This window comes from Nyctereutes procyonoides, unplaced genomic scaffold (assembly GCF_905146905.1).
Source record: "Nyctereutes procyonoides isolate TBG_1078 unplaced genomic scaffold, NYPRO_anot_genome, whole genome shotgun sequence".
Lineage (NCBI taxonomy): Eukaryota > Metazoa > Chordata > Mammalia > Carnivora > Canidae > Nyctereutes > Nyctereutes procyonoides.
Genome location: NW_026575045.1, coordinates 6450146 through 6468526, shown reverse-complemented (window position 1 = coordinate 6468526; position 18381 = coordinate 6450146). Strand labels below are relative to the sequence as shown.

The 18381-nt window shown below is 41.1% G+C and overlaps 1 protein-coding gene across 1 annotated transcript in view; it reads right to left on the bottom strand.

The window, feature by feature from the left end:
* Window positions 1–1477: 1477 nt before the first annotated feature.
* ECT2L (epithelial cell transforming 2 like) overlaps window positions 1478–18381 on the bottom strand; it is a 77022-nt gene continuing 60118 nt past the window's right edge. Inside the window, 11 exon segments of the mRNA XM_055324689.1 lie at window positions 1478–1672; window positions 3226–3358; window positions 3361–3401; window positions 11965–12053; window positions 13446–13511; window positions 14197–14350; window positions 14450–14523; window positions 16172–16272; window positions 16275–16306; window positions 17009–17129; window positions 17162–17210. Coding sequence (XP_055180664.1) covers window positions 1531–1672; window positions 3226–3358; window positions 3361–3401; window positions 11965–12053; window positions 13446–13511; window positions 14197–14350; window positions 14450–14523; window positions 16172–16272; window positions 16275–16306; window positions 17009–17129; window positions 17162–17210 — 1002 coding nt within the window. The 3' untranslated portion in view covers window positions 1478–1530.

Genomic DNA, 18381 nt, shown 5'->3' with positions numbered 1-18381 from the left:
ATGAAGACAGGTCTTTCTTGATTGTCTCCTAGAAGCGAAGGGAAGGTGTTGTGACCACAAACAACATAAGTACCACCCAATGCAGACATCATTTTTTGCATGATTTATGCATTTAACTCTCAATTAGAAGCTTATGCTTATCAGTTGCTACAGAGATTATTTTCAAATAATAATGTTTTAAAACATCTGAGGGCATTGATTATTCATGAAATAAATGGAAATTTCTGGAGATTTCTAATTTACTTTCAGCTATCTTGTCATTCAATCTTCAGCCATATAGATTGGTTTTTCCTATTAACAGAGCTTCTGTAGTGTGCCCTATTCAGGATGATATAATGTCGTATGATTTGTTTCATATTATATGATATAGATACATTTTGATCACATATGTAAATTTGCATTCACTGCTGACCAACATCAGATGTAGTGGTTTATGCTGTCTGTAGGATCACAGAATCAAAGTGTGATTTTATATTAATAACACAGCACAATATTTTAACTTCTCTACATTTTTAACAGGAATTTAAATTTTTAAGAATTAGAAGGAATTTTGTATGTTATTGGAAAAAAGAAACTTTAAAATAGCCCAGTTCACAGTCCGAGGGTATACTTGTAGATTTTTATTATCTGAAAAGAGAATATGAAAGAGAAAGGAAACCGACAACTGAAAGCTCCCAAGATTAATACCGACTTTACGTAAAAAATAGTACTGCAGTATACATCAGCAGAAGTTCCAAGTGGCTAATAGATTTATAGCTTCAGTTTGTTAAATAATTAAATGATTTTAAAAGTACAGAAAACTACTGAGCACCTGTTTTGCTGTTTCTTCAAACACAATTGTCTTAATTATTTTTGTTTCCTAAAAGTTTTTTTTCCCCCAACAGCCTTCTAATTTAACAATGTCTAATTTAACTTTTTGAAACTTACTTGGAAGGTCTGAAAATTTTAATTTTGCAACCAAAAGACACTTAAAAATCACGGTACTTTTTTAGTACTTCGTAGTGGTTTATTTTTAATGCTCTCTGGAGGAGTATGTTCACATTAAGGATGTATGTAACAGGTTTTTGAGTAAATTGCCCTTTAAAATTCTTATACACATTTTTAAACCAATAATTATATCATGAAAATTTATAAAGATGGGATTGGTAAGTCAAAATATTTCTCTAGAATGATCATTAAGAAATACTTGTTTATACTGACTTTTTCATTAGATCATAAAACAAAAGTTTAAATACACAATTATCCTTGTTCTGTCTTAGGTTTCATCAGTCAAATTAAATAATACTGTCTGTGAAAAATAACTACAAAAAGAAGTGCTTCAGAATTTTGGGCTCAAATTGTTATTACTATACATTTCTTTGCATAGTTGAACATAGATGATAAAGTTTAAAAGTTAGGAGGGACTTTATGGGTCATCCTAGTTCATTCTCCCATCATCCATGACAAATCATCATTCTACTTCCTACTGTATCTTCTGGAACACAAAATACACTGTCTGTGCCAGGGAGAATTAGCGTCCATAATGTTTTCTCACTTCTCCATACTACTTTTGATTGCACTTTGGAGCACTGACAACCATAGGAATTTATCATCCTCAGCCTCTGTAGCACAAATCCATTCACCATGAAGAATAAATGCATTCTTGACATCTGTAAAAAATATTTCAAGCCCACTAATCCTGGCAGGTCACAATCAAAAGAAAAGAAAAGGGTTTAAAATTCAATAATTGATCAAGTCATCTTTAGGAGTATATTGACAACTGAAAAGGAATTCCAACAAACACAAGTCCATTTTAGAATATAACTTACTAAAAATACTGAATAATTGTAATATAATCTAAAATAATCTCATCTTTGTGATTGTTTAATTAGCAGTTATTTTTAAAGACGAAGTGGTAGATGATGTCATGTTCTTTAATTCCTTGTCTCAGCCACTCCAGAAGAAACTAGCACCAGTAACAGTCCGCCTTGAGTTGGTGCAGGTAAAGATGTTGAGAGCTAAGCCTGACCCACCTTGGTATGAAGGCCTTTGTTAGAATTAAGCCACCTATGTAGTTGACGGCAATTTGACAACAGGGCAGTGCTGACTTACGGGGAGATGAAAAGTAGATATCTTACTCTCCTTAACCATTCCTAGTGATTATAGATATGTCACCTGAGTTTTGTCTTCTAGGTGGAAATACTTATTTTCACCTTTGGTATTCATTTTTTCTCAGGTTCAGATTTAAAATGATGCTAAAGCTAAAGGGAAGCAATCCTTTTTACCGGGTGAGTTCCCTAAGACCTTTGTTCCAGCTTTAACCTTCAGCCTGCCTTCACGTGGTGAAAAGGATTGGAACGAGAGGTACTCCATTCAGATTGGCCTAACAGGAAAGAGAAGGATCCTTTTAAGAAGTAGAATGTAGGACAATAACTAAAAATAGGCATGGTAGTTTTAAGTAGGGTTTCTTTTTGTAACAGACGACAGCTCTATTGAGATTAATGAGTGAAATGTTTGTTATTAAACATCCTTTGCAAATCTGTTAATTAGAGAAGAACTGTCAACTTGAATATGAACTTAAAAGGTACACAGATCTGTAGTAATCACTTTGTTCTAGTGGAATGGAAACAGCATATAAAAATAAAAAAAATATAACATTGATAGGCAGTATAGAGTCCTAGTAAAATGGAAAAATAATAGGTAAGAGTGTAAAGTTGTAACATTTACAAGCAGTAGTAAGTGGCTCTCCTGGCTGATTGCTTCAAAGAACTTAGGATAATGTGGGTTCATGCTTCCCTTTGTGATTTTCAAGTTATTTTCCTAATAATGTAGTGCATGTCTGACAATGCCAGCATTCCTTTCTTTTGCTATTTCAGATAGATGCAAATTTACATTAATGAACTCCTAAAAACATTGGGAGAACTATTTGCAAACTTGGAAATGAAAATTCCATTCCTTTTTCTATTTTATATTTCAATAGTTAATGAGCATTATATAATACAGCTTTCTAAAGGTCTTTAACTCTTGGAAGAAAAAGAATACATGGGATCCCTGGGTGGCGCAGCGGTTTAGCGCCTGCCTTTGGCCCAGGGCGTGATCCTGGAGACCCGAGATCGAATCCCACGTCGGGCTCCTGGTGCATGGAGCCTGCTTCTCCCTCTGCCTGTGTCTCTGCCTCTCTTTCTCTCTGTGTGTGTGACTATCATAAATAAATAAAAATTTAAAAAAAAAAAAGAAAAAGAATACATATATTTGGAATCTGGAATATCCTCTACAAGTAAACTATGAAGGGCCACTGATGCAATGAACTGGTAGGTGGATTTTGAAGTTCTTTCAAATGGAGTATGCAGTGTGCCCCGACTAGAAACCAGCAGTGCATATTGAAGAGGAAAAGACTGAGGTCACGGGTTTGTTCGTAGAGCCTGTGTTAAAGTGGAAAAGGGTTAGGTAGACCTACACGCTTTGTTACACAGTACACCATTTTTGCATTGATAAGCCAACAGGCAAGGCTTTGCCCACTACAGACCTTTGGGATGGCTCGTTGGAGTTCTCATATTTTCCTCCTGGTGTGAACAGTCCCCTTCTGTCTCAGACCAATGCTGTGGGCGGGCCTCAAGGTTCTTGGTGGAATGAATTGACTTACCCACTAGGCAAGGATTCAATCAATATGAGGGAAAGGGACATGGAACTTCTCCTTTCTGACATGAATCATGCTAGAGCTGTGTCATTAAACTTCTGTCAAGTTTGGAATTTTGTGTCTGATGTACCCTAGTATGGGTTTACTTGTGTGTGTACTCACCAGGGAGTCAAGCAACATGTTGTGGAGGACCTAGCACCCCACACACGCCCATACACCAGGAGAGACGACGTGAGGCTAGCTCAGTATTTTGATAGGAGGATAACCAAAAAACGTTTTTCTCTTAGAAGCATCAAGCAACCCTCAGTTACTCTAAGGAAGGGAGTCTGGCTTGATGTTCAGAGGAAGTCTCATTTTTTCTTTACCATCTTTGTTTGATTTTTAAATTGTCAATTTAAATCCTTATAAAGTTGTACATAAATGCTTAAGTGGCATCAATCCACACCATTGGCTTTTTTTAAGTGTCCTTTTTTGTTTCACTTTTTCTTTTTGCTTGGTCCCCTCCTCCCTGCACTCAGGCCACCCACTCTCTATCTTTGTTTTCATCCTTGCTCAGGTAAATCCACCCACACATACGTGTATGTATGTATACATCTATTTATAGGTAGGTTGCCATAATTTTACAAAAATGGTTATATTATCCACAGTTTTTCCTGCTTTTGTCACTTAGGAATGGGAATCACTTCAAGTTAACTATTTTTTATTTTGCTTTATTTTATTTATGCTTTTTTTTTTAAGATTTATTTGAAAGAACTCAAGTGGGGGGAGGGACAGAGTGAGAGAATCTCCAGCAGACCCTACACTGATCTCAGGACCTGATATGACCTGAGCCGAAATCAATAGTCCAATGCTTAACCAACTGAGCCACCCAGCTGCCCCTTTATTATTTTTAATGGCCAAATAATACTTTAGGGTGTGGGTAGACCATCATTTATTCAACTCTTCCCCTTTTGATGCTCAGTGATTTTGTTCTTTGTTTTTGTTTAAAGATTTTATTTATTCATGAGAGACAGGGAGAGGCAGAGATACAGAGGGAGAATAGGCTCCTCGAAGGGAGCCCTGGATTCAATCCCAGGACCCAGCATCACACCCTGATCTGAAGGTGGACACTCAACACTGAGCCACCCAGGTGTCCCGATGCTCAGTGATTTTGTTTACAGACTTGGGTCTCTTTTCTCCCTTACCTCTCTCCTTTCACTAGTTCTTTATTGCCACTATGTGCAATGTTCAAATAAACTGATCTTCACATAAAATCAAATCCCTTACACGGTTACTTCTATCAAATAGGCCTCTGGAGGGTAGGATTGATTGGTCAAAGGTTTTATGTATTTTTATCAAAAACTTTCAGATTGATGGGCAGCCTGGGTGGCTCAGCGGTTTAGCACTGCCTTCAGGGCGTGATCCTGGAGAGCTGGGATCAAGTCCTGCATCGGGCCCCCTGCATGGAGCCTGCTTCTCTCTCTGCCTGTGTCTGTCTCTTTCTATGTCTCTCATGAATAAATAAAATCTTTTTTTTAATAAATAAAATCTTAAAAACAACTCCGATTGCTGTCCATAAAAGCTGCTAAAATTACCATTTAGAATTCATTGTATATGACAATGGCTCTGACTTGTACACAGTACAAACTTTAATGTCCCTCTAAATTACCTGGAGATTTTTGTTAAAATGCAAATTTTGATGCAGTAGAGCTAGAGTTCTGAGATTTTCTGCATCTATAATAGCTCCCTTATAATGCTAATGTACAGACCATACTTTGAGTGGTGAGGAATTTAAACCATCTATTAGTAACAACTGTGTCATGCTAGGCAAAGGATTGGATCCAGAGTCCTGGTGAGGATTATTATATTTCAGGTTCAGCTATTTGGAGAGTGTTAGGAGGTACTGGCTATGTTAAGTGTATGGATAAGGAGAAATGCAGTGGTCACCCAACCACCAGAGCCAGCTTTACCTTTCTCACACATTTCCTCTCCATGTCTATGTGGTTATGACTTAGGCTGGAAGGAGTGTGGTGCTTCACATATACTGATGTCTTACAGGAAATCATATTCTAGATCAAGTTGATAGGGTATCCTGACAATAATGGTGCATATAGAACTAGTGACGAGGAAGAGAGGAAGCAAGAAAGGGAGGAGATATTTAAATCTGTGTGTAATGGTCTATATGTGGTGAATGGCCACTTTAAGTAGATAAGAGAACCCCACCCATATTGTCCTTTTCTGGCAATTTTACCATATTACTAATAAGAACAATTACTTCTCCTCTCGTACTAGTTTAGAAAAATGTTCAAAGCTATAATAAAACTCTGCTGTTTTACCTGAATTATCAGAATGTGTTCTAAAGAAGTGGCTTTGAAACGGGTGGTTGCTTTGGTAAGTAATCACCTTTTTCCTTTGGAAAGGGTCACACTGGGGGTGGAAGTAAAGGAGAGAATCCCAATTTTGTGACCCACAGGGAGCGAGCGGGTGGTTGGCCCAAGGAAGGGCAGGAGCAGGCACATTATCTTGGAATTGAGGCCACTTGTAATCAGAGGACGTGAACAGGGAAGGAGGCTTGAAGACACAAAGAGGTTTTCATTATTTCAATCTGATTATGCGAGTGCTATTTAAAATCTGTGTTCTATCTAGAAAAAAAGGTTTTCAGGGGGATCCCTGGGTTGCTCAACGGTTTAGCGCCTGCCTTCGGCCCAGGGTGTGATCCTGGAGTCCCGGGATGGAGTCCCGCATTGGGCTCCCTGCATGGAGCCTGCTAATCCCTCTGCCTGTGTCTGCTTCTCTGTGTGTGTGTGTGCCTCTCATGAATGAATAAATAAAATCATTAAAGAAAAAAAAAAAAGGTTTTCAAAAGCCATTTACTAAGTTAAGACCCTCAAGGAGCACCTGGGCAGCTCAGTAGGTTAAGTGTCGTACTCTTGATTTGGGCTCAGGTCATGATCTCAGGGTGGTGGGATCAAGTCCTGTGTCAGGCTCAGCATGGAGTCTGCTTGTCCCTCTCCCTCTGCTCCTCCCACCATTCATACTGTCTCTCACTCTCCCTCCTTAAAATAAGTGGATAAAATCTTTAAAAGAAAGAAGGAAAGGGAGGGCATAGGGAAGGAAGGGAGCGAGGGAGGGAGGCCCTCAAGATCTCCAACAATTTTCAAGCAAAGATGAGAAACACCAGAACCTTTTTTAAAAACTTAACAATAGTTCTACATATGTCAAAGTAAATAATTTCACCTTTCATATTGACATAATAAAGCAATAGAAGTGGAAACTATGGATCCTAATAGGGTTTCAGAAAGCCACTTCTGCAGATTCAAAAGAACCAACTCCAACTCCAAGAACCAATTCCAAGGGTACAATTTCTTTTCCCCTGAACTTGTGTAGGGTTTCTTTTCTTGTTCAGAAATAGTTCAAATGACTCAGCAGAATATAACAGGTCTATTACAGTTTAAATTACTAATATCATTCTAGAAATGTTTTTTTGTTGTTTATTGTATTAGACTGCCAACAGGATGAAGTACCCAACTTCTATAAATACATAAAACCTTGAAAGGAATCTTACAACCTCGGGCATGAACAGACAACAGCGAACTATAGGTTCTCTGAGCCGACCTGAACCACAACTGTAGCTCCTATACATCCACACGCTGACTTTTGATGCTAGCGGCTGAGTTTCCAGGATAAGAATCGATTCAGAGCCAGAGGCCAGTATCCCTGGGAAGTCCCCAATATGTAGTTGCCTTGGTAAGTGACTGCCGGTCTCTGTGTAAGGCTAAGAAGAATGTTTACACTATGCATTTTGGGCAGTGTAATAGGGCTTTTCCCCAAGAGGACTTGGTCTGAGAAGTAGATGTCTCCCTTGGGTGATTCAAGGCCATGCCACTATTTACCAGTCCTAGAGGGCTTCTTTTGTCACCTTTACATCAAGTGAGGGAAGAGAGAACAACAAGAACATAAAAAGCCTGTTTAAAAACCAGCAGGCTTAAGTCACATCAATGCAAATTGGTGTTTCTGGAAAAATGATATAAAAGTTCCAAATTACATATTATAAAAGCTTAACATATCCCCAAACTGTGGGCTGTATCCATAGACAAATAGCTCCAAATCACCTCGCTCTAAAATGACCCTATGACTTCATCTCTAGCCCAGAGGAAATGTTTTCATTTATGGTGTAAATATTTACTTGTTTTTTTCTGTCACAGCTCTTGTCTATTAGTAATTTGGCTAGTACGTGCTACTCAGCTGGTGAGTTTATTTAGTGGAAGGTTCAGTTCATTCATTTTTTTCACCTGCTGGCCTAATCAGTAGATAGAGCAGTGAGACTTGGTTTTGAATTTCAGACCAGCACTTTTTCTGTGGCCTCAGAAAACTTACTTAAATCCAGATTCTCACCAATAACACTGTTCCAGTCCTACATGCCTTAGCAAGTGATTGTAATGAGTGTATCAAATGAGAGAGTTTAAAAATATGATAGGGGCACCTGGCTAGTTCAGTTGGAAGACCATGTAACTCTTGATCTCGGAGTTGTGAGTTTGAGCCCCATGTTGGGTGTAGAGATTACAATAAAAAATAAAAGTGTTGACTTAAAAATATGGTGAATTATAAAGCCTTATACTCATGTGAGTCAGTATTATAAATATAAGCAGAGTTTCCTCTGAATAGAAATCCCTAGTGGAAGTTATGGGAATGGGATTTCTTAAGTTTTATGGGACATTCCAAAATGATAGAAAACAAAGTTGCAGGCTAAATATTCTATAATACTTTTTGGAATATGAACCTATCTTGTATTTACTTAATTTTAAATGTTAATGTAAAGTTACATTTACATTTATTTGCTTGGCAAATCACTGCGATAGTGCCTATTTTAATATAAATGTACCTCATAATTAGAGGGTAAAATAATTTAGTATTCTCCCATTGTCCTCAAATTCTTAAATGTACTCTCTATTGTCCCAATACTGAAGACAAGCCTAAATTCTAATAATTGAGAATCTGGTTTCAGGTTGGACAGGTAAAGAGCTTGGAAGTCCTAACTTCCAACCTCACAACAAAAAAGAAGCTGAAAACCTCAGCATCAACAACTCTTCTCTGATGTATCAGTGAATTAAGGTCACAAGGGAAACCAGCACCCCAAAAGCTGGAGAGACACTGAAAGAAGCACAGCTTACTGGAAGCAGAAACTCCTTGCTGGAGGAGCATCAAAAAAGAGTATTTAAAGGAGAACTGACTAATTGTTAAGAGTCAGTGTGAACTACTTTAAGAGTAGCGACTCCTGGAAGCCTAGCCTTAGGGGAACATTCTCTCTCCATTTGCATGAATTTAAAACTTTCAGGAGTTTTACTTCCAGGAGCACCACTAGGTTCTCACTGTGAAGATCAAAGAAAAATATTTTCATTATTCCTGATAGGGAGGGGAATGGTAACTTTTTAGAAATGGTGCCCAAAGAGTTCTCTTCTCTTTACCAAAGGAAAAGATGGGGTAAACCTTACAGTTTACCTCAAGGGAAACTATTTTACCAGAATCTAACCATATGGGGGAAGGGAAACACCCACCTCCAGGCCCCTCTAGCCTTCCTGTCTTTTAGAAGTGTACAACAACAAAACAAAAAGGACTGAAAGACACTTGTGAGAGTCCTAGCCCAGGGGCACAGCTCACTAAAAAATTAAGACCTAATCATGAGATTATAGAACTCTTCTTCCCTTCCCATTTGACACCACATCAAAAGGATTCCTTATAATGACAAGGGATTACAGCTAATAAGAACTAGAAGGCTCAGACCCTATTTAAGGGATCTCTAGGGAAACTTAGTGACAACAGGGGAGACAAAAACAAGAATACCAAAATAAACTGTAGCCTCTGATACCACAGCTACAACAAGCAGTAAAAATAGGCTAACATCTAGCCACATAAACAATACCTCACACTGAAGAACTGTTTACATCAGTTCTTTTTTTTAAAGATTTTATTTTATTTTATTTATTTTTAAAGATTTTATTTATTTATTCATGGGAGACACACACACACACACACACACACACAGAGAGAGAGAGAGAGAGAGAGAGAGAGGCAGAGACACAGGCTCCATGCAGGGAGCCCGGGTCTCCAGGATCAGGCCCTGGGCTGAAGTGAAGGCAGTGCTAAACTGCTGAGCCACCAGGGATGCCATACATCAGTTCTTTTCACCTAACATGTCATGTCTAGCTTTCAACAAAAAAAAATTACAAGTCATACGAAGAGAAAAGAGAACAGTTTGATAAATCGAGCATCAGAATCAGACTTATATGGCAGGGATGTTGTTGGAATTATTAGATCAGGAATTTAAAATATTTATAATGAATAAGCCAAGTACTCTAATGAAAAAGGAGGACAACATGCAACAAAAGAACAGATGAGTAATAGAAATAAAGAAATGGAAACTAAGAATTAAAAGATTGTAGATTTAAAAACACTGAAATGGAAATGAGTAATGCCTTTGATGGGTTCATTAGTAGACTGGACATAGCTGAGGAAAGAATCAATGAGCTTGAAAATACATCAATAGAAACTAACCAAACTGAAAAAGCAAAGAGAAAAAAAAAGACTGAAAAAGAAAGGAACAAACTACCCAAGAAACGTGGGACAATTACAAAAGGTGTACATATGTGTAATGGGACTATCATCACATGGAGAAAAAAGACAAAGGAACAACAGAAGAAATACCTGAAGTGATGATGGCTGAGAATTTTCCAAAATTATTGAGAGTCCAAAACCACAGGTCCAGGAAACTTAGAGAATACCAAGCAGGGTGAATACCAAAATTTCTACACCTAGGCATGTTTGATATTACATTCAAAATCCAGAAAATCAAAGATAAAATCTTGGGGGGAAAAAAAAGAACAAAACAAAAAAACACTTTACCAAAGAAGAACAAGAATAAGAATTACACTAGATGTCTCTTCAGAAACCAGGCAAACAAGAAGAGAGTAAAATGTTGAAAGAAAAGAACGCAGCAATCCACAATTCTGTAGCCAGCAAAATTATCCTTCAAAAGTGAAAGAGAAATAAAGACTCAAGAGTTGAGGAAATTCATTGCAGTAGACCTGCCTAGAAAGAAAGGTTAAAAGAAGTTTTTTAGAGAGAAGGTAAATTATGTAGGCCAGAAATAAATTCTAATATTAAAAACAAATATAAAATAAATTCTAATAATAAAAAACTGGAATAATTCCTAGCATGTCTCCTACTACCCCAGTGTGCTTAGAATTGCTGGTTTGATAGCTAGTTTCCTTCCATCCCTACAGCTCATTTCTATTGCTACTGAACAAAAACAACAAAACAAAGAAAACAAAAACACTATGATAATGAGAAAAGTGACACAATTGTGTGATTTGATTTTCATTTGATTTTTCATTTCTCTAGTCAAGAAAAAGGGGAAAGCCCTGGATTTCTTAGAACCACCCCCCCGCCACCCCCCCCCCACCAACCGACCTACATCTTTGGGAAACATTCACTGAAATATTAATTGAAATAACAGGCAAATCCATTTTTATTTCTTTTATTGGAGCTGGACAAATCATAGGAGTTGATTTCTCTCTATTTGGTTACTATTTTCTGAGTTGTCATCTTTGCCATTAATATTGAGAACATAGTTTTGCAAACAATTTTCTAAAGCAGGTATCAGCAAATTATGGCCCCATCACTTGTTTTATAAATAAAATTTTACTGTAACACAGCCATGCTCTTTCATTTATGTATTGTACTGTTTATGAAGATTGCATTATTTATGTATCATTATGTTGCTACTTTTCTGCTACAATGAAGTTAGTAGTTGCCACAAAAATCATCTGGCCAACAAGACCTAGGATGTTTACTATCTGACCCTTTACAAAGAAAGTTTGCCTGTCCTTGTTATAGAGGAGGAAAGGGATTGCCAGCTTACAGAAATTGGCACCCCTCCCATCTTTTGTTCTTACACTACTGTGAGCACTGTGCAAAACAGATATGGTGAGACCTCAATATAAGGTGGTCTCTTGGTGAGATCTTTTTAATACTAACCTCAGTAACTCTTTGAGGATAATTAACTAGTCTTCTCTTCCTTATAGCTGAGCAAATCACTGGTGTGATACCCACAACACTTGGATCTTCTTTCAGTAGGAAAATGACCATCCTCAGAATTCCTGCCTCTATGCAGTTTGTGATTCTGGCAGAGATAATGTATTTCCTCACATTCTATCAAGTTTCTGCCTGGAATGTAAGTAAGGTCATAAAGCACCTTACAATGCTTCAGAGGAATGTGTGTGTTACATTTTCAGTCCAATACATAGATTACCGAATCCCATGTATAAAATGAGCAAGACGTAGTCACAGCCATAGGATAGTTGAATGTTTACCTTAAAGGGAAACTTACTGCCTCATCACAGCAGTGAAGTTGGGCTACATCTTGTACCCTAATCAAATATCTGTTTTCTTCTGATAGAGGCTGTGAAATCAAAAACAAAATTAGAAACATTCATAAATTTGTAGAAAATAAAAAGTTCCACTCAAGCAGAACTGTTCTATATCCCAGAAACTGTGTTGAGTAGAACTCTGTTGAATTATTAAAAAGTGAATATTTTTATTATTGACAAAATTGGTTTTCTTTACAAAGTCCACAGAACTCAGAATGAAAACTATATTTGAAGGTGTTGTCCAATTCTTAAAAGTACCAGAAATTATGGTTTTAGTTATAAATGCTTTAAATGCTTTCCTAGTATTAAAAAAAGAGAGGGGGGGGATGGTAGGGAGCATGTAAGAAGGGATCAAGGAAAGGAAAAGAATGGATTGTTAAAAATTCAGAAGCTGGGCCCTTGTACTGATTTAACCATGAGAGGATTACTTGGTGTGAACAGTGATTCAGAAGTAAGATTGGACTCTATGAGTTCTAAGATTTTGGACTTTTTGTAATCCAGTCAACTCCACTCTCCCTACCAAAATTTGCAGATCTAAATTCAAACAAAATAGCTCCATCTTGTTTTCCCAATTTGACCAAATAAAAATATTTCCAATAAATTGGTACCTTAATTCAACATATTTCATATATCAAGTTCCTACTATATGCCAAACATTAGAGGATATAAATCATAGCTCATACCTGACGGAGCTTCAGTCTCATGAACTAAGGAGTGGTAAAAAAAAAAAAAAAAAAAGTATGACAGAGATCTTCAGGGTGCCGTAGGATACCAAGAAGGGGGGAACTCACAGCTGGAGATGTTGGCAAACTTTACAAGGAAGGTAATGATTGAACTGGATTTTTAAAGGACAAATAGTTTATCCAATAGCAATGAGAAAGGAAGGCAATTTCAGAGAAGGAAAAGCATGGGCAAAGCACAAGTGTGTGGAGAAAGGCTAATGCAATTGGAGAACTATGAGACGATTTGTGTGATTTGATCATGAAGTGGGAGGCAAGGCAGTAAGAAAGAAGGAAGAGTGGAACCAGATGATATCCTATAGTTAATAACTAACAGAGGACTCCTGAGATTTTTTTCAGATGTTCTCAGTGTACAGAATCCTACACCAGGCACGATATACAGGAAAGTATAAAATAATAGGAGTCATGGCCCCTTTCCCCAAAGGAGGTCATGTTCACAGAAGTACCAATCAAGGAGCTGAGGCTGTAGAAAAGTTATGGGGGAGGGTCAAGTCCACTTGCACTTCTTCTCATATGCATCCTTACAGCTATCAAGGATGTGAAATGTGAAAGCTTGCTGGCACATGGCATGAAGCAGGCATTCAATAGATGTTAGCTGAATCGAAATCTGCATGTCTCCTTTTGCCAATGATGTGAGGTTAAAGTCACGAGCATGAGATGTAATGAGTAGGTCAGAATATGCACCGGGCATCCCTGCACGATTCTCTGTATGTCTGGCAGCTGATCTTTCATCCTGATGTTTTGCTCCATCTAGTAAACAAAGTGATTTTAAGCAAACTAAAATTGGGAAGTTTTTATACATTAAAAACAGGTTTAAAATATTTTATGGCACTTGAGACAGGGCTCAGTATTTTCATAAACTTAATAAGAATCTCAATTTTGTGTCCCCAATGTTTTAAAACAAAGAGGCAAGTGACAAGACTGTATTTACAAAGTATCTTCAGGGCATATATATTATCAGTTTACATTCAGCCCAGATGCCCGTGTGATACGCACATCACAACCATATTTTCTGAACGATAGTCCTGTCTTCCAAGATGCCAAATTCTTTCAGAGGATAATTACGATTGCTATAGTTACTGAGGCAGACAAGTTCATTAATAAGAAGTACCTTCAGAAACAAAGGATTTTACTTTTTTCTTTTAGTTATCTAGAAAAATCAATCCAAATGTTCAGTTCTTCAAACTTCCATATAAATAAAAGTTTTATTGCACTTATACAGATACCTGAAAACATTGTCTCCTGTTGTGTGGCTTAGAAAAGCTGCCTTCGTGCTCAAAAATCACTGAACCCAATGGTTTCACATGAAAAGGAGGAAAGACTTTGAAGTAAAGAACACCACGAAAGGATAAGGCATTTCAGGATCTTTGGGTCAGTACCACAAAGCATTGTAACATTTTTAAAGGACATGAACGAACCCTCATCAGCAACCAACCTGATCTATATAACTTTTATATTTTTTGATTTGGTCAATTGCAGTGGTCAAGTCCCCACGGTCAACGTGTTCTGCAGGAGTGTGAAGCCTCAGAGCATAGAGATTAATATATTCTTCGAATCTTCGGGATGGGTACAAAAGCAGCTCTGGGAGGCTGCATAAGGCATAGAAAAGGGAAACCTGGTCGCTCCCTGAAGATCAAAGTGTGCCCTGTCCTTGGGCCACCCCCACTGTGTGCTCCCTCAGAACTTACCTCAGCATTTTGGTAGCAATGGTCTTATCATGCCTCTTCAGGAAAGCACGGAATGCTGGTATCATTTCTCTGCACTAAAGGTGAGCATTATGTCAAAAATTTGCTCTGTGATATGGTTGAAAAGCCTTCTGTTCCACCAGGCAAGCATGATCTATGAAGCACTCAAAGCAGAAGGGCAGCAAGTTCATCTAACCAAAGTATTATTAGTACTATTGGTGCTTCCTAATATACTAAGCGCAGTGTATTAATTTTATCCGAAATTACCCTATTCGGTGAACTTAGTACAGACAAAATGAACTCTGCAATCAGGTAGGTCTGGATTAAAATCAAAAATCTAATTTAATTCTATTTAATTCTACATGACCCTGTCAAGTTATTTAACTTCTCCGAGCCTTGGTTTTACATGGATATCCTAGCTAACTCTTGTGGTGATGAGGGGGAAAATCCTATCCACAAAGTACTTGTCAGGCAGTAAATGCTGTCTCCACAGTAAAAAGCTATTAATAGTATTCACTGTCATACTGCTGTTAACTATGTTTTCCATAGTAACATCATAAAGAGGCTCCGTTGTGCTAAATGTCTGCCTTAAATAGTTTTCATTCATCACCATTAGAGCACTCAGGAAATCACCTCATTTTTCTCAGTACATATGTGCCAAAAGATGCCCGTAATGCTAATTTCTAGAAGTCAAATATACACTGGTTGTAATATTAATAGCTAACATTTACTGAGTACTTACTTCTCTGCATACCCCACGCTGCTAAAAGAGACACCATTATTATCCCTGACTATACAATTTTGGTATCAATTTGTTTACAATATTATGTGACACTTTGCCCCCATTCTTGCCCTAAAGGTTGGGTCTATGAAATTGCCTTATTCATAAAACTTTCACATAATTCTGTTGTCCAGCAGTATTTAAACTCCCTAATGGAGCAAGAAGAATACTGCAAAGAGATGTCTGAGGTCAGGACTTGTTCAAAGGCCCCCCAGTCGCCAGGCCTTCCCCCCAGGGCCTCAGAATGGATGGGTGAACACAGCCAAAGAGCATGTAGTAGACACTGGCAGCAGCGGAAGGTCCCCTCACCTGCTGCACTTTTGATACAAACTGGGGAGGGAGGGAAGAGAGACCTCACTGCCATCAGAAGAGGTCCCAACAAGAGCAGCGCGTGACACAGAAGGGAGCTGCATATCCCCGCTCAGACTGCGGGCAGCTTAAGTCACGACAGGGAGATCGCTCATGACGAACGAACTCTCTAAGGAGTGGAAGACAAAGAAATTCCTTGCTTCAGAGTGAAATTCCACAAACTGGGCCTCTTTGTTCTGAGAAACATGGAATATTAATTCCTCTTCTCCATCAGAGAGTTGAACTTGTCAAGGCCGCAGAGGGCTGTGTAGGCAGAGTAGAATCCGGGCCCTCGGCCTTGTTCCTACCTAAGCGTTAAATGTTTTTCTCTCACTGCACCAAGGGTGCCTGGGGCGGGTGAAAGCCTGGCAATCTGTAGGATTCGTTCAGTCCAACGGCCAGGTCCTAGGTCCTGCTGTATCACGCACTGTGCGAACCCTCAGGGACACGAGATCAGAGAAGTCCGGGTCCCTGGCCTCAAAGACCTCACGGTGGACTGGAAGCTAAGCGTGGGAAGAAGTCTTTCTTATTGATTCCAGTCCTTTGGATTGCTCACAAAGCTCCCTTTCAAGCTCGGATGGCAGCTCCACCATTACCTTCTCCATAGTTCTCAGAACAGCCGGGTAATGGTTGAAGAAATTGGTACATGTGTCCAACTGGCTTCCGGACTTGAGGAGTGTTTCTCCCACGCAGTGGGCTGCAGCCCGCCTCTCAGGTGGTCTCGAAACTGCCTGCCGGGTGACAAGAGCGTGCCTGGGCCTGCCGGCGGGACAACCCAGAGACTCAGGAGGTGAACCCGCGGTCGTTAGTGCCCGGGAGGGCTTCGGCAGAGCTGTCGGCCGGGGCGCAGGGCGGCGCGGTTCGCCCGAAGGGAGGGGGCCGGGCGCGCAGGAGGGAGGCTGCCTCGGGGGCGGGTCCCGTCCTCCTGATGCCCGGGCGGTTGCTGCAGGTGGCCTGGGAGGGCCCCCGCCGCCCCCGCCGCCCCCGCCCCGCTCCCCCGCCGCGCCCCGCCCGGGGAGGGCGTGAGCAGCTCCTCCGTGCCCCGCGGGCGCTCGTCGGTCGGCGGGCACGCGGGAAACCACGGGCTGTCGTTCCGCGGACGCCGCCCTGGGGACCCCGGCTCGGGACCCCGGGGACCTGACCCCGGCAATGCTTTGTCCTCCTTCCCTTCGCTCAGCTGGACGCTGCGGGGAAGAGCGGGCCAGGCAGCCCCCCTTCCTCCCGCCTTGGGCGCCAGCGGGACCCCGACAGGACCCGGCCGAGCCCCAGGCTGGCGGCGGGGCGGGTGGGGGCGGGGACGGGGGTGGGGGGGCTCCGGGGCGCAGCCCGCGGCCGCAGGGCTCCAGGAACCTCGCGACGGCTTCTGAAACACGGAGGTGTGGCTGCCTCGGACGGCGGAGGGACTCTGAAGGAAACGCCTCTTCGGGGTTTACCTGCTGAGACTTAGAATCTGCAGAACGAGAAGCGCCCCGCGGGGGCAGCGCCGCCTGCAGGCCCGCGTAGACGTCTCAGCATTGCCCGCGTCTCCGCGTCTGTCCTCTCGCTGCAGAAGAGCTCCCGGACCACCGCGGACCACCGCGGACCACCCCGGACCACCCTCCCCCGCTCTTCAGCCGAGTCGGTGCGGAGCCCGGACTCCCGCGGAGAGGCAGGAAGAACCCCCGGGAAAGCAGGCTGCCCCCCCGGCGGACAGCCTCGGGGGAGCCGGAGGACTGAGGGGCGGCCTTGGGGTCTGCAGTGTGCACCTTGGAAGGGGCCCTGACGGGGCACCACCGTGGACCTGGGACCACTGCCTGCCGCGGCGTCACAGCCAGCCCGGCCCCGCGTCAGGCCAGCGGACGCCCTCGCGGAGATGCGACTTCGTCTCGGCCCCCGGAGCACACTGCGGCCCCCGCTTACCCACCTCCCCGCCCCCCCCCCCCCCCAGTATCCATCTGTCAGCCACGTGGGGCGAGCACAGTCCTGCCTTCACGGCAGCGACAGTCCAGTGAGGAAGCCTTTGGGGTGTGCCCTCTCTGGACTGCTTTCCTATCTCTTTTCCCCCATGTTTTATTGATCGATTTATAGCGTTTTATCGATTATCCTGCAGCCGGCAGCACTGAAATGAGCTAGCCCTCTCGTTAACAACTGACCTGCTTCTCAGAGGCATTCATGAAACACAAAACTCATGCACTCCTTTCCGTGTTTAGGAAAAAGGACCCTAAAACGGAACTGAATGCATCTGGCTAGGTTCCCAAATGTTATCTACGTTTGAAAGTCCTGTTTTATCCTTTAATGCAGAGGGAAACATCATTCACTGGCGTAAAGGAATTCCACACCCTATTATTATGTATGCCATTGACACATATGGGGCAACTAATGTTCAGTACTGGGAATAGGTTAATTCTTTTCCTTTTATCTGTACTTTTCTTTTTTTTTTTTAATTTTTTTATTTATTTATGATAGTCACAGAGGGAGAAAGAGAGAGGCAGAGACACAGGCAGAGGGAGAAGCAGGCTCCATGCACCGGGAGCCCGACGTGGGATTCGATCCCGGGTCTCCAGGATCGCGCCCTGGGCCAAAGGCAGGCGCCCAAACCGCTGCGCCACCCAGGGATCCCTATCTGTACTTTTCGAAAACTGAAAAATGAGTATCTTTACAATAGAAAACAATTATAATATTTAAATTTTAGAATTGTAATGGCCTTATATTTGAACTTAGAACACAATTTTCCCCTCCAACCCTAGTATGCCCCAAGCTGCCCCAAATAAAATATGACAATACTAAGTGTAATAATGTGAACTTCACCCAAAACAAATCAACCATG